Raw genomic sequence first — 15,933 nt, forward strand, 5'->3', positions numbered from 1 at the left:
ACCCACTTTTAATTTGTACTGTTTTAATCACAGGCACCTTGCTCCAATTTGGAGTGCACTGGATGGTGGATCACTTCAGCAGGCAGATGCCTTTTTACTACTCCCAGGTTGGGCACAGCACCAGCAGACAGCAGCATATGGTCCCCCTGCACCACACTTCAAGTCTCCAAGAATACAAACATCAAGACAGTAATTTGCTCTTTGGCTTTTCCATATTGCTCACAAGCTTTGTAGTCCCAACCAGCAGAACAGTCCTGACTTGCAAATGTAGCTTCAGAAGCTGCCTTCAGGCTCACAAGGCTCTTTTGGGTGCTTTGTAACCTGGATCCCACCATGGCCCCAGCAAGCAGAGGGGGTCAGCTTCCAGCAGCAAGGCCAGGAGCAAGCTCCAAGCATTTCTAACAGCAGGGTCACTGCCCAAGCCACCTCTCAGAAAAGCTGAAATACTGGCCTGGAGGATGTGCAATTAGGAATAAAATATCTCTTTCCCATCAACAGAGATATAGCAGTCTAAGGGAAAAGTAAAAGGGAAAACAGGATAGGGAAGAGTTACAATTCAGTCATCGAGAGGGCAGTTTGTGGGAAGAGCATCTCAACTTAAAAATACAAAAAGATTTCCCCTCATCCTTCCCAGCCACAAATATTTACTCTGCAATGGTGCTGCCATTCTTTGGTAACCTCTCCCTATAGACTGTCATTTGAGTCAAGACATACAGGTTTTTTCACTGAGCTTCTATTCAACAAAAAAAAAAGATTGGGAGAGCAAAGGAAGTCACTTACCTCTCTTCCTGGCCTGTGCAATGATATCAGCTGCACTCTTGCTCATCACCTTGGTGATGTACACTGGGCAGTTTATTCGACTGGCAATCGTGATGGCACGGAAAACTGCTTCTGCTTCAAGCTGAGCAAAACAAGGAGGGAAAAGTTAACTGCAAATGCAGTCTGAAGAAAAAAAATCAGCTGGAGGACTGCACCATATTTCTAATTGTTCAGCAACAACTCTTCAGGGGTTGATTCTGCTTTTTCCATAGAGACACAGTGCTAGGAAAGAGGGAGCTAACCCAACCCCAAACACTTGCCACTAGCAGTAACCACAGCCAGGCTGTACTCACTACCAGGGTACAGCTGTCCCAGGACAAACACAGCTCCCTGGCTCCCTGCACCCCAGGAAAGGTCATGTCCAAGCAGCTGATGCAGCCCCTCCTTACCTTCCTCCCACCTTCCTGTTTAAGACTCCTACCCTGCAGCTGAAAGGGGAACAAAGCAAGAAAACTTTGCCCCTGCTAGGAGACAACCTCTGAGCTCCCCTGGCAGCTTTCCCTAATCTTTACATAATGGTGACAGTGAATGTAAAGAATTCTCAAACAGCAACTTCAGCACTATGGACTGAATTTAGCCCATAATCCACAGAAGCCTTTGAAGCAGTGCCCAGTAAGTCCTCTCTGTCAGCAAGCATAAAAGCAACCTCCTCCCAGGGAGCCAGCTGGGATGTAGGCACACAAAGAAAGCATCTTCAGATGGAGGAGCAGTGTTTCCCAGCAGCTCTGGAGACTCCTTTCCCCAGCCATCAGTTTTATACCAGATCCTTCCCAGATGGACTCACAGTATTGGCATTTTAATACAATAAACCCTGTTGTAACTGAAAATAGTGACTCAGTGGTACAGAAATTTCTGTGCAAGTTTTTCTAGAAAAATTGAGCTTCTCAGACCTTCCAAAACTACATGGCTTAATCCTTTACAGTTTTGTAAAATCTTTTTCCTTAAATCAGACTGCTTCAGTTTGTCCTAGGACTTGTATCAAAAACATTTGCTCTGGAAACCCAAATGCACCTTTAGAGAGCAGGGAAGGAGGCACAGCCTCTGCCCTGAAGCACTAGAGCTGAGCAAAATTCTTTTCTGGAAACTGCAAATGCAGATTTTCCTTAGGCCCTTGTTCTCATTAAAAGGAAACAATTCAATCCTTTTAGAATAATTTTAGTAGAAGTTGAACAGCAAAATGAAAAAGTACATAAACAGTTCAATAGAAGAATGTGACCAATTAAGCTGATTCCTTTTGCCTTGGGGAGAAGTTAAATAAAGATCTGCAAACCACAACAATCTCTTCAAGTTCAGCCTCAAACCCTCGGGATGTCGTCTCTTTAGTCTTCTAGGAAAGCATTCACTTCCCACTACCGCCCTCCACATCCCATTAAGGGTCTGAGCTGTGTACTTTAGGGGGCATTCTCATGTCTCCACATTTTCCTTGGCATTAAATAAACCCTTTCCAGATGCCTGAGATGATCCACAACAGAGCTCAGATTTTATTATAAGGGAGTTGCTTAAAACAATCTGCCTCACAGCAACTTTCCGTTCTCATGTATTTGCATCTCTACAGCCTGCATTTCTGACACCAATATATCTGCCAGCATGAAATTAGATCTATATGTGGGTGTATGCCTATGCACAGTATAGATGTGCACATGCATCTTATAGGAGGTTTTCACACAAAGCATTTTAACAAATGCAGTTACTCTGAGGACTAACCCTCAAGCTGCGCTGCTGGTTTTTAGCCTGATAAGCCCATTTTTTTTGCCATCACAAATCAAAACACAAAGGTCACACTTAAAAAAGTACATGGATATCCATGCCCAGGGCAGCAGGAGCTGCCCTGAGATTCCTGAGTGTACAAGGAGTGTACACACTTATCCCTGGAGTAAGGGAATGCACCTGGCTGCAGCATCCAAAGGGCTTTTCAGGCAAACAAACAAGTTGAAAGGACCTGGACTTTTCAGACATTAAGTAATACTGGAAAAGGCAATGGGAGAAGCAGATATCTGGCCTTACCTCTTCTGGCCTGCTCAGGGCATGTCCCTCAGGTCCAGTGATTCCCATCTCCAGAATACGCTTTTGTTCCTGCAATGTAAGAGATAAACGCTGACCCAGCTCCAGGATGAGACCTGTGCACCCAGCACCCTCAGGGAGATGAGCCACCACATGGTCTGAGGGCCCTTTCAGTGGCAGTGTAAACACAGCTGCAAAGCCCACTGAACACTGCAAACACTGGCTCTGAACTGCTCCCATGCCACACCAGCACAGCCAGCAGTGCTCTCTGTTGTGTGATTGAGCACATTTGTGCCCCAAGCCATTGGCCTGCACCATCAGAAGCCTCCTCTGTCCCCCAGAAAGTCCTACTTGACACCACAACACCAGCCTAGGGAATGGGCTTCAACCACCAATACACTAAATGGTAATTATGGGTACTTCCAGCCTGCCATTCCCTATTTACTTGCTCAAGTTCCTCTCTGCAACTTGAGGAGAGTATTTGTGCATTCTTGCAATGCACAAAGCACTTTCTTAAACCTTCAGCACTGCTGACACTTTCAGTTTTCTGTAATGCTTTCTTCCTATACAGTGAACCACTAAAATTATGCTTTTATGAAACAGAACAGTGCCCTCCAGTTGCAAGGGCACTGTGTCCTCATCAAAGACCCCATCTCAGGACCAATGGGGGCTTTTCAGAAAAATAATCTGTGCTATCCAGCTTCATAGCAGTAAAAAAAACTTTTTTAAATAGAAAAGCTTCACTTAATTTAAGGCCAAGCAGTGTTATTGTAATAAATTTCCCTTTTTGCAGAAACTGGTGGTCAACCCCTTTTCATCTGAGGTCTGGCCCTGGCCTGCCCTGCCTTGCCCTGCCCACAGGGCTCTAATGAGCCCAGCTCAGATGTAATGGCTCTGTGACACAGAGAAATGTCCCCTAGAGACCAGGATGAAGTTACTGAACGTATTTGAATGTGTCAACTAATAAATATCTGATCCCAGGTCCCTGAGGGTGAAAAGCTCACACATTACCAACATACTCCAGTAAAAGTGGAAAAGCTAACATTCATATATACTTTAGCCTTCACTGCAATCAATCAAGGCTAAAGAGGCATTAACAGGAATGCATTAATCTGACTGTGAAAGAACATTTTGGTTAGAAAAACATAAGGTTTCATAGGTATTATTAAAAACAGCTGTTCTGTATCATTAATGCACTGGCTCTGAACAGCACCAGTTAAAGACTTCAGATAATTAAAATACATCAATAAAATGAAGTTACAGCCATGTAAAAAAAATAGCACATTGGCACAGAATAGATACACGAAGTAAGACAGATTTGCATCTTGAAGGAAGTACTAAAATCAGATCATATGATAAATTACCCCCTGTAAGAGGACTTGATAGTGCTAATCAACTATCATATAGATAATTCACTAGAATATTTGTTTGACAAGATCAAATTTGTATTTTCACAGGACAGTCCTAAAAAACCTATGTGCAGGCAGCTTTCTTTTCATTATCCAAACAATTCTTCTACATAAAAGCATAGAGGAAGACTGATTTTATGAAACTTGGCAATGGTGAACAAATATGTTGATGTGTAACATAACTTACATTTATTTACTACTTCCTCTTTTCCTAATAATTTTTCTGTCCTGGTTGCTCATATTTGATGACCATATATAAAGGCTGATCAGAGAAAAATGAAATAGAAAAACAGAAATCTGAAATAGATTTCTATCAAATATGCAATACCATGAGTCCGCCTTGATTTTAATGGGCAATGTATCATTTGTTTTATTTTGCTATTCCTACAGTAATATTGACTTAATCATGCTCATTAATAGTCATTTTAATTCTACTAGATATTTTATGTTGTATTAAAGCTATAAATCATGTATTTAGTAGTTTTTATTCATGCTAAACTCCATGAGAAATCAGCTTTTTCCTCTCTTTAATTCAAATGAGGGTTGTCACCTAGTTTCAGTGGGGGAAGGACACAACCACACTGTATGTGCCTGCTGACTCCTCACTAGTAACTTTTGATCCCAGTGGTTTCTTTTGGTCAAAGTTAAAGTGAAAGGCAGATCTCAAAGGGGGTAAATTCTAACCAGGCAGATGGAGATGTGTTTTTTCCCCAGAAGGAAAAACAAAATTCACCCAAGGCAAGAGTTCTTACACACTGCCAAACAACTCAAAGAATTCCCTTGACATTCTCCCTTAGATGTGAGACAAGGTGGGTTGCCTTGTGCAGATCTCAAAGACAGCTTTAGCTGCTGTAATTTCCTTGTCAGCTCTGCAGCCCAGTCCTTAGCAGATAAGCCAGCAGATAAGCAGCTCAGCAGATAAATCAGATGGCTCACTCAGAGCCTCACCGACCTAAGAGGGGCTCGATGCACGTAGGAGAGATCAGGGCTGTGAGACATCTCTGCAACAGCCTTCAAAGATTCATCTGTCACAATGCAGCATCAAAACAACACCCACCCAAACCTGCCCCTTCTGTTTCAGAAGGGGATCCAGACCTCTGAAAGCCCAGTGGAAGGTTCACTATCAACTGCTGTCCTTGGGTTGCCTCTTTCCATGTTTCAGTGTGTTGTGGCACTGATCAGAGCCATGGTACAGTCCAGTGGGAGGACAACAGCTCCCAGGGCACCTGAACTGCAAGGACTGCACTGGACATGCAGGGCACTCTAATGGACCATTCTGAACTTGAACCCAGCTTCCTGGTCCCGAGATGCATCTTCTAAGAGCATGGATTATACTTAAACACACATTTTTGAAATGTCTACAAGATCACAGTAGTTCTTATTCTCAAACTTCAGAGATTTGTAAGAATATTCTCAAAAATAAATAGGTCTGTGAGCTTTAATACCTGCTCCAAACTCACTGTGTTGCTTATGCTGATAGCTGCAGCAAAAGACTTTAATATAAAGCTTTCAGATCCTCTTTTTGTACTCAAAGTCTGTGAACAAGGTTTTACATTATTCTGCTTCACTTGTATCTGCTGGATTCAGAAGAAATCTTCTTGCTTCCTTCTGCCCTCCTTATCTAGTCCTCATTTGCTCCTCCAAGGCAAGGAGCTGCCTGGATCATTGCCCTATCTCAAGGATGCTCTGTCAATTAATGCAAAAGGACCTCCCTTCTCTCATCCCAGGCTTTATACCAACAGTGTGCAGGGCATCAGGTTCAATTAAGGCTCTTTCCAGGGAGTTCCCTTCTTCCTACCCATTCTCTGAATGGCCTATTTAATTCCTCCTCTCTAATATCTATCATCTCACAAAGTGAAGCAAAAACGATGGTTCACTCACCTGAGCTATCAAGTCTCCATTTTCAGCATGGACCAGGATAACAGCCCCAAGACTCTTTAGAAAGGTAAAGGCTTCATAAAGCTGCAGGTAGTACAAAGAAGGAAACACTGCTGAATAAGGAAAACACATTACTTAACACTCAGACCTCTCTCTTCACCTCAGTTTTGTACCTTCTAAGCTGGTAATTATATTGGTGAATAGCAAATGATCTCTTTTCTACACAGAACCTGAGCTTCACTGATTGGTGCTGACTTACCCACCCTGTACACACCAGCTGCACCAAGAGAGGGTTAACAGCAGAGCTGGATTTCCCTGGGACACAGAGTCTGCCCCAGCACCTGCACTGCACCTCCCCATGCCCTCCCATGCATCTAAGTTTAGTAGCCCTGTAGTTCTGTAGTTTTAGCAAATGTAAAATAGAATTATTGCCATGTGCTACAGGCACTTTTAGTATGGCTAGAACATCTCTTTTCTGAAGTGCAGACATTTTGCACCATCTTCTTGGAGCCATCATTGCTGAGCTTTCAGCAACATTAATTCAGGTATTAAAAGTTGCAATATTTTATCTAGAGCATGCTTGGTTTTTTAATTGCTTTCTAAGATTCAACAGCCATCCCTAAAGAAGGGCAGTAGTTGATCTTTTTGCTTTTACTGGTAATTTCTGAGCACACATCTACTGAAACAGTTTCCTTTCCAAAAGCTATTCAGCTTATGTGTCCCTTTTTTAAACCAGACTTCAGTAACTGGGAGCCCAGTTTTCAAACACAGATTAAATATGGAGGACAAAGGGTCTTCAGTGTCTACTTTTGTACTAGGGCACTTCAGGCAGCATTGAATGGGCTGCAATATACAGCTTGCAACATGGACATTTAAACAAGGTAACAGCCATTAGTCCAGCCACACACTAAACATTTTTGATGTATTCCTCTCGGCAATTCCAATAGGGAGTTGAATTTAACAGGCACTGTCAGAGAATAGTTATAAATTATTATGTCCAAAATTCCAATTAAAACCACATGTATTGGAGGTGTAACAACAGTTATTTAAAAGACCAAGAGCGGTAGCTCTGGGAATAAGTAAGAAAGAAACATTTTATCAACTGAATAAGCAAACATTATTATTACTAACAGATGCCATTGTCTATTTACAGTGGCCTGATATGTATGGATGGGAAAGCTGAAGAGTCTGGAATCTGTAATGAGCTCTGGACAAACAAGCTCATTGTTATCTCCAGCCCTAATGAGAAAAGGCCACCTCCCCCAAAGAGCAACTCCATTTAGCTGCTTACACAACCAAAAAACTCTTGAAGCCTAAGAACTGCCACTGCCTTGAGTGCTTCATCCTTTTCTCTCTCTCTGACCTAGAGTCCTCAAAATTGCTGCAAAATAAAATGAGTGAAATCCTGAGCAGAGCTTGAGTGGCTGCAATGTTGGGAGACACCAGAAGATCTCTACAGAAGGTGAATGTCATACACTTGAAGAAACACATACAGGTGTTCTGCACAGCTCACAACTGACCCTCCAGAGAGTAAACCACCTCTGCACATTCCTCCCAGTGCCAATCAGGCCAGTGAGAATGTTTCTCTGGGATTCAACCTCAGCAACTCCTCAAGTGTTGGGAGGTGAGGAAAGAGAGGACAGATCACAGCAAAGAAAAGCATTCAGAGCAATACCTGGCTGTCGGACATTTGGTAGAGATCTTTGTAGGCCATGTAGACTTGAAAAGAGTTCACACCTGTTCCAAGACAAAATTCAAAGGTGTTGCCATGTAAGTGTATTCTTAAATTGTATTTGAACAAAAACTTCAGGAAAAGTAAGTAATAGAGTATGTCTGGACTAGGCTTTTCACTAGTGATTGCCAAAAATCAAGCATGGTTTCACAGCTGCATTACAGCTGCTAGGACTAGAAGCCTGGATGCCCTCTCCTCTGGGGGAATTTTCTGGATGCTGTGGGTAGCCTGTGTTCATCCCTGGAGTAACCCAGCCACCACTGCAAAGAGGATTGCTTGTAGCCAAATCACAGACAAGCAATGGTGGCTAAAGCAAGCATGTAAAGTTTGTGAAGTTTAAAAAACCTTGTGTAAGGTTCTATGAATCAGTGGTTTCCTTTTTAAGTTTCTTTAGCTATTCAGAAAAACATTTCAGCTTGATCTAAACTGATTTTTGGTAGATAAAACTACTGGTTAGGTTCCCCCAAAGTGCTGAGAAGGTGTAGGAAATGTGTATCTGAATCAGCATAGAGACTTGCTTTTTCTTGACCTTACACTCCAAAGTGCTTAGCTTAGCTTAGCTTAGCTGATGGCAGACACTGGGAAGGAGTGGAAACAAAGCCTGAAACCAGTTTTATGGGCAGCTCACCACACCTCTTCTTCTGCCTTCCAAAGAAGGAAGGATTTATGCTGGCAGCCATAAAAAACCAAGAAAGACAACAGTTTCAAATTTCAGAAATCCCTTAGAAATGCTAGTGTTGAGTGTCAGTTGTCAATAACCCCTGTATTCAAATCCCCATAAGTGTTGCTATTTATTTCAAAGATTTGGTTATTTACACAGCTTTGTATTCTTACAGAATGCAACTTACAAATTTCTTCTGTTTATAATTTCTGTACACACGAATTCATATTAGTGTGCATATTTGTCCTAATTTTTAGTCTACTGGCAAGACTCCCAGTTTGGTCCAAGGATCAGTATTGTACTTTTCTAGCTCAAAAAAAAAAAAAAAATTCTAAGCTACCTAAGCTGTGTATGCTGCATTTCAAAATGGCTGTGATGAAAACTGTGCTTCCTGGGGGAAGAAGAAAATGTTCCTGTTTTTCATGTTGTCTACATGAATGAATAAAATGAATAAATCTCTCTGATGAAGATGTAACTCCTTCATGAGTCTAAAATGAGCAAATACATCCTCAAGCAGAGGGTATGACTGCTCACACACACACACACAGAATTCATTTATTTACAATTACAGGACTAAAATACCCCAGGATACATGCAAGATAAAACATTGAAATGATCCCTAGCATTATGTCTTCCTGCTAAGTCCAGGCAGCTCAGAGAGAAACACAAAGCAGGGACTGGCCCCTCCTTGCTGACTTCCACGCTTAGCAAATCCAGCCTGAACAGTGGAACTCTGTCAGCCTGTAAGCCCATCCTTTCTTCCCATTTCCTATTTATCATGTTCTCAGAAAACACATATAGCCTTTAATAACTGTAAGCCCTCCCTCATTACAATTTCAGAGCACTCAGTGTGTCCTTATTTTAAAACCTAAGCTTGGCTGGGCCTTGCCTGGGGCCAAGGCTTGCCAGCCTTGTGCCCTGAGCCCCTCTGAGTGCTCCCAGCAGGGCCCAGCACACCCATCCCACCTGCCTCAGAGCAAAGCTCAATTTTCTCCCCACAAACCCACCCCACGTGCCAGATGTCCACTGCACCCAGGAGCCACCTTCCTGCAGGGGTGCCTATGCCCACACAAAGCAAGGAGGACATGTTGGGCCTGCTCCAAGCCATGCTGGCTGTCTCAGTGATGGCACAGGACTGACACCTCACATTTCTCTGTGAGCCCAGGGCTGGCGTGTCGGGATCTCTGGCTGGTCAGAGTGACCCCGAGAAAAGTTTAAAGTCTCTTTTCCCAGCCCGGCGCTTGAAGGAGTCAGAGCTCTTCATTTCTCGGTCTCAAGGTTGTTTATTGTATCTTATCTATAAAACTCTTTCTCCTGCCCTGCTGAGGTCTGTCCAGCAGAGCAGTTCCAGGCACTCTGCCTGCCCCCGGGGTGGTGTTATGTCTTTATACTAAAAACTACGTATACAATGTTTACAATTACTTTCCAATACCTATCACCTATGTTAGACAGTGAGCTTCTACTCTAAACCAATCTGTAAGTGCCACCATCACAGCAGAAGATGGAGGCCAAGAAGAAGGAGAAAGGCTGGACACACCCAGATTCCTCCATCTTGCCTCCTGAACCACCATATCAAAAACCCCAAAATCTACTTTTTCCACCCCATGATAACTTCACTATTATTCTACCTAAACTGTTGTGGCTTGCTGGCCTTCATATAAGGTTGGTAATTTGCTCCACGGGTCATAATCAAAACCACAGGTGTTTTGGGCTCTGTGCCAGGGCTCCTGAGCCCCCTGACAGGGGTCCTGGCCATCCTGGACAGCCAGAGGGATGTTCTGGGTTCCCACACTGGGGTACCCATTGCTCTCCCTTATCCTCCAGGCTCTAGCCAAAGGTGACTCACTGCATCACAGTCCTGCAGGAGGTAAGGCAGCTTTCCCTGACTGCTGTGGGGAGAAAACACATCCCCTGACCCAAGCAATATGAATTCTCATCCTTTCTCTTTTATTGCCTTGCTATCTTCTTGGCCCTCTTCTAACCTTGGTAAAATGACTAAGTTTTGCTCTCATTCTGTTTAATGTTCTCCCTGAAATTAATGGGAGCAGAAGGGATCCCAGTAGGGAACCTGCCATAGGATCTTGAGCCTGCTCCTTACCACAGTGCAGAAGGAGAGTTCTCCCATGTAAACACACATTGCCACCCTCAGCCACCACCAGATACACATGCAGTGGAAGAGCATTTCAAGGGCTGCCTTTACAGGTGACAGGTGAGGGTGTGAACAATCCTGCCTTGCAGAGAGAGCACCTATACCAGGTACCAAGATAAATAACACAAATTTACATACACAGGTATCCAAGATTAGACTCCTTGCCCTGGCCTGGTTCCTTGACCTACTCATTGGAATTATGCAGCTTTTCAAAAGCCCTGGTCCGTGGCCTATTGACCTGAATACTTCACATCTGTTACATACTACGTTCCTGTTAATGTCCTACTTGCTCTCACACCAGGGGTACTCAACAGAATCCTCTCCAGATTTTAGGCAGAACTACAGTGTACTCCTGAACTTTCTGAACAGTGACAAAGTCAAAGTAACCAGTGAGGCCTCTGTCAGCAATTTTAGGCTCTTGCTCCTTTGCATATACTGAAGAAGCTCAATCCCTAAATAGCAGCTGAAATTACACAAGTCTGAGTGTTTATAATCAATATTTGTCTCTACAAAATCTTCAGGCACTTCCAAAGCCTGTGTCTCCTTAAATTAGCATTGTATTGATTTAAAACTGATTATAGTGTTCAATTATACCTCATGACAAGGCACCTCAAGAGCCACTCTGTGAGCTCCCCTGTTACTCATGCTGATTGCATTAGGCACATGTAGCTCTGGAACACAATGAGCTGAGCCCTGTCACTCAGCTCACTCACCCACAATCAGCCAAGAACCAATTCAATCCAGATTCCCAGCTGATGAAAACCAGGGTCACTCCACTGACATCAAGTCTATTTGCACCAGCTGGCTTAAATGTTTCCAATTATCAGGAAATATTACCCATTAATTTGAAAGCCCTTGCCACGCTGAATTATTTGCTATTGTGATGTCTCACCCTTACCTTGTGTCTCCAACACGTGAGAGTAACTCACACTGCCTGCTTGAGACATACATGAGAACAAAGGTGACCCCTAATGCTCTCACCACTGAAGACACCACCAAGGCTGCATCATAAATCTCAGTTCAGGAACCAATGAACAGATTTCTGCTTCCCCTGATGACTCAAAGGCAGCTCAGATTTACATAGAAAATGCATATTTCAATAGTTGGAGAAAACTATTAACCTAACTGTCTGCACCAGGCTTTTAATATAAACCCTTGGGCAAATTTAGGAGTGCTGAGCCATCTGTGGTCAGGGAGCTCTGGAAAATAATATCCAACCTTTGAAACAAGGCACAGTATACTTGTCTTGAGAGTACAGTCAGCTAATACACAGCAGCAGATTCATGTTAATGCCGATAGCAGGCAAACAGCACAGATTTAGCACAGCCTGTGTTGACAGATGTCATCACCTTGTAAAAATCCCCTATACTGGAGACCTATGCAAGACCAGCTGCAGTCTCTCTAATTATGTGCAGTCTTGCTGATGGAAGTGTTTTGTTGCCTATAATCTGGTTATGCAGCACATGTACTGTTAGCATCCTGTGACATGGAATAAACTCCCCCGGGTGACTGCACTTCCATGGCATCTCAGCAAACAACTCTTCACTCAAAAATAGCATTTTGCTTTTTTTTCCTACTTTGATAGTACCTTTCTCTATAAAGAGAACCTTTCACGTCTAAGTCAACACTAGCTCTACAAATTGCAAAGGGTGCTGCATATACATATCACTTAGGTTTCCCAACAGAAGAGTCATTCTGATTTGCCCATGGAAACTGCATGCCATTTCAGAAAATATTCCCTAATTAATATCCATATGTTTTCAAGGAAAGCAGAAAATGAGAAATATGTGAAAATATATGATTCTGAAAATACAAGCTGTCAGGCACAATTTCAAGGAACAAGATCTAAGTTAGGATCTTCTGAAGGCTAGATCCCATTGCCCACAGAGGTATCTGGTGCCACAAAGATGCTCTCCATATATGAGACTGCCACATTGAGCCTGCATGTGTGGAAAATGCATTTAGGAGAGGTTTCATCTGTGCTATTCTGAATTGGTAGCTGGAGTGCAGGCAAGGTAACCTATAGCATCTCACAGGATAGTAGGCCTGTTAATTGAACACAGTCTAACCCATAGAAGTGTCATAGATTCCTAAATAAGGGACCTTTTTTTTTGCAAGTGTTGAAACATAGCATCTTCTAGTAACTTCAGGAAAAGCCAGCAGAGAGAAACACTTGAGAAAATCAGGGCATTTTTTCAATATTAGATACCTAACTTTAGCATCTCTTTTTCTAATAACTGGAATCTTCTAAAAATACAGGCATGTCTTATTTTACAAAATCAAGTCTCAGCAAGTAAATTATTCCAATTCACTGCTGCAAAATGAGATCTAGCCTGTAGTGACATTTTCACAGCCCCATGTGCTCTTCATATTCGGATTTAATTGGAGGCAGCTGAATCAAATCTTTCAGTCTAGTTAAAACCTGAACCATTACTTTGAAATGTTTCACTTTCTTCATTCATTAAATAGAGGATCTAAGGTGACTGGGCTGATTATCCTAAATACTGATCTTTGAGTTTTACCTTCAAAAAAAAACTACCTATGCAATGTCTGAGCCTATTTCCACATATATAAGAAAGAAAAAGTGATAAATTTCTTTATGAATTGTAAGCATCTTAATCTTCCATGTCTGTACTGGAAAAAATCATATATATGCACAAAGTTTTAGGTCCATTTTACACAGCAGCAAGTGAAAATACAAGTTCATGGTAGTGAAGAACCTTAGCCAGCATAGCCAGTGCCTATGCATTCATTAAAATACTTTAAAATTTCACCTCCATATGATATTTCAATAAACCCAAAAAATATTACTACATTTCACTCACTAACCTTTGTCTTGCACGAGTACTTCCAGCTCTTCTCGAATCCCATCATACCAGCTGGTGATGTCCACATGGAGAGCATAATCACAACAGGATTTGGTATCAGCTGCCTCATGCCACTTCTCAAAGGAGGTCAGTAAACTAGTTCCAGGTTCTGGAAGCACATGATCAACTGAAAAAGAGATTGAGTGTCTGTTAGCAGGACAGTATGCACACTGTTCAGATTTCCCCAGTGTGAGCAGCCTTCCAGCACCTCAGCCAGAAGAGCAGCCTTGGAGGCAGTCTGTGCTGACTGTAACTCTGGGGTGTCAGCCAGGTCCTGCTGCCCCAGGTGCAGCAGACTTTGTGAACAGTCTATACTAAAGATGAGTCTGGCAACCTGCTTGGTGCAGCATCAATTGACACACAAAGGGGGAGCCAAACACCTCACAGTTTAGGAAACATTTGTCTTTCCCCTTACGGTATTGTAAGAGACCAGAGGTTCTGGCCTTCACTGTAGTTCTTGTCTGATGTGTCCATTTCTATGTATTTCACAGTAAGCACAATAATTAACCAGTGCCTCACAGTCTCTGAACTGGCCCACTCTGCCCCACCAACACATCAGTGCAGATGTTCAATGTTTTCTCAGCAGCCAAAACTGGGAATACAGCCAAAGGTTTGAACAGGGGTGACGTTGAGCACAAACACTGTCACACTATACAGTCCATTGAATGCCTTGCCTCTCCCCTGCCTCAGCCCTTCTGCCTCTAATGGTGCCACACCATCCACTGACACAAAGACATGACTACTTATGCATAGGTACTTCTCTCTGCAGAGCTAGTTAGTACAAAAACAAATCAAGATGGGCTTACCAGTGCCATCTGCAAGCCTAACTCAACACAGGAATACTCAACTGAAGAACACAGACTGAAAAAAACTATTAACAAAAGGAATGAACAGCAGTGCATTTTGTGCCTATGGCCATAGAATCTTTTAGCTGATGCCTGCTGCTGAATATGGGTAATAGGTAACACCAAAAAAAAATTCACATCCCAATTCAGTGGGAGTAAAACTCCACTGGGAAGCTCCTCTCCACAAGGAAGCTAAGACACTTTATGGCGCCTGAACAATTGCCTCACATCTAACCAAAGTCACAGCCAGAAGGAAAGAGATAAATCATGTCCCACCATCTGTAGACACAAGAAGGGTCTTTAACAACATGAAACACTTCTTCTTTTCATCAACAAAGATGTTCCTCTGGGACATCTCTGTTAAGGTCTTCCTCAATTCCTGCTGCCAAATCCAAGTTCATAAATAAGCATATCTTCTTATTTTCAAACCTCTTGAAATGGCAGTAGGTGGGAACAGCAGATCTTTGTCAGATTTTCTGTGCCATATACTTACAGCACTACCTACACTGCTTTACAAAAATCCCAAGATTACATACATTATCCCTCAGTGCTTGTTCTGTACTTCAGAGGAAAATCCAAGAGACAATTCCACATGCTGGTATTTCTTTCTGAGGATGGGTTCATTTTCCGGCCAACCCTGGTTAACAATGATGAATGGATCTCAAACACAATGCCCAGAAATTTGAAGATCCATTGCAGAAGATCTCAGAAAATCAGAATGAAGCCTCTGGTAGCTATCCCCACACAGAGACAGCTCTGCTGGTACTCACTGATCATGGTGGTGCCCCCTGCTAGTGCTGCTTTTGTGCCTTGATAGAAGTCATCAACAGCAGTCATCCCTTGGTAGGGCTTCTGTAGGTAAGTGTTGACATCTATGCCCCCAGGAATAACCATGCGCCCATTAGCCTCTATGGTCTTGACTCCTCCAGGAACAATCAGATTCTCTCCTATTTGCCTGCACAGCAAGGAAAGCCAGTATTACTTTATTGGAACAAGCACAGAGGGCAAAGCTATTTGAGGCATGTAGGGGAGAGGGAGCCTGGGCCCATACAGCAGGAGGTGGGTCCCCAAAGGCAAGGTGAAGCTCAAGCACACGCTCCCTCTGCCCTGCCCAGCACAGCAGAACAAAGCAGAGCAGAGATGACTCTCTGAGCCATGAGCTCTGTTTGCTTTGCATGGCTCTAGTGGCCAATAAAGGAGCTGTAATGCACCAGCATTAAAAATTGATTATTTTTTATATGATTTCTATCTTTAAACAATTCAAATTATGTACACTTAATGCTCTCTTGGGGGCTCCAGTTTTGTATACTAGGTTCTTAAATAAAAATAGGAAAACATAGATCAAATACAGGAGCAAGCTGGAATTGTAAAAATATATAGCAGAAGCAAAAGGCAGAAAATTTTATAATTACTTTGTCATCATGCAATGCAAATGTATCCTTAAAAAGAAATCTAAATAACCTAAGATACAGAAATACATATCTAAGAGACCTAAACATGTTTAATCTACCATGTCCCATATTTTCATCCTCCTCTTGAAGTTAAAAGCCAGTGAAACATTCTGCATAACTG

General features: G+C 42.7%; 1 protein-coding gene across 2 annotated transcripts in view; it reads right to left on the bottom strand.

Annotated features, from left to right (window-relative positions):
• Positions 1-15,933, bottom strand: part of CRMP1 (collapsin response mediator protein 1) — a 50,312-nt gene that overhangs the window by 13,136 nt on the left and 21,243 nt on the right. For both annotated transcript variants that reach the window (XM_054632640.2, XM_054632641.2), the window contains exons 3-8: positions 15,132-15,316; positions 13,479-13,643; positions 7,783-7,844; positions 6,111-6,191; positions 2,824-2,892; positions 781-901 (exon numbers count right to left, since the gene is read on the bottom strand). In XM_054632640.2, the coding sequence (XP_054488615.1) occupies positions 781-901; positions 2,824-2,892; positions 6,111-6,191; positions 7,783-7,844; positions 13,479-13,643; positions 15,132-15,316 (683 nt within the window). The remainder of the gene's footprint in view (positions 1-780; positions 902-2,823; positions 2,893-6,110; positions 6,192-7,782; positions 7,845-13,478; positions 13,644-15,131; positions 15,317-15,933) is intronic.

Source organism: Agelaius phoeniceus, chromosome 4 (genome assembly GCF_051311805.1).
Source record: "Agelaius phoeniceus isolate bAgePho1 chromosome 4, bAgePho1.hap1, whole genome shotgun sequence".
Taxonomy (NCBI): domain Eukaryota; kingdom Metazoa; phylum Chordata; class Aves; order Passeriformes; family Icteridae; genus Agelaius; species Agelaius phoeniceus.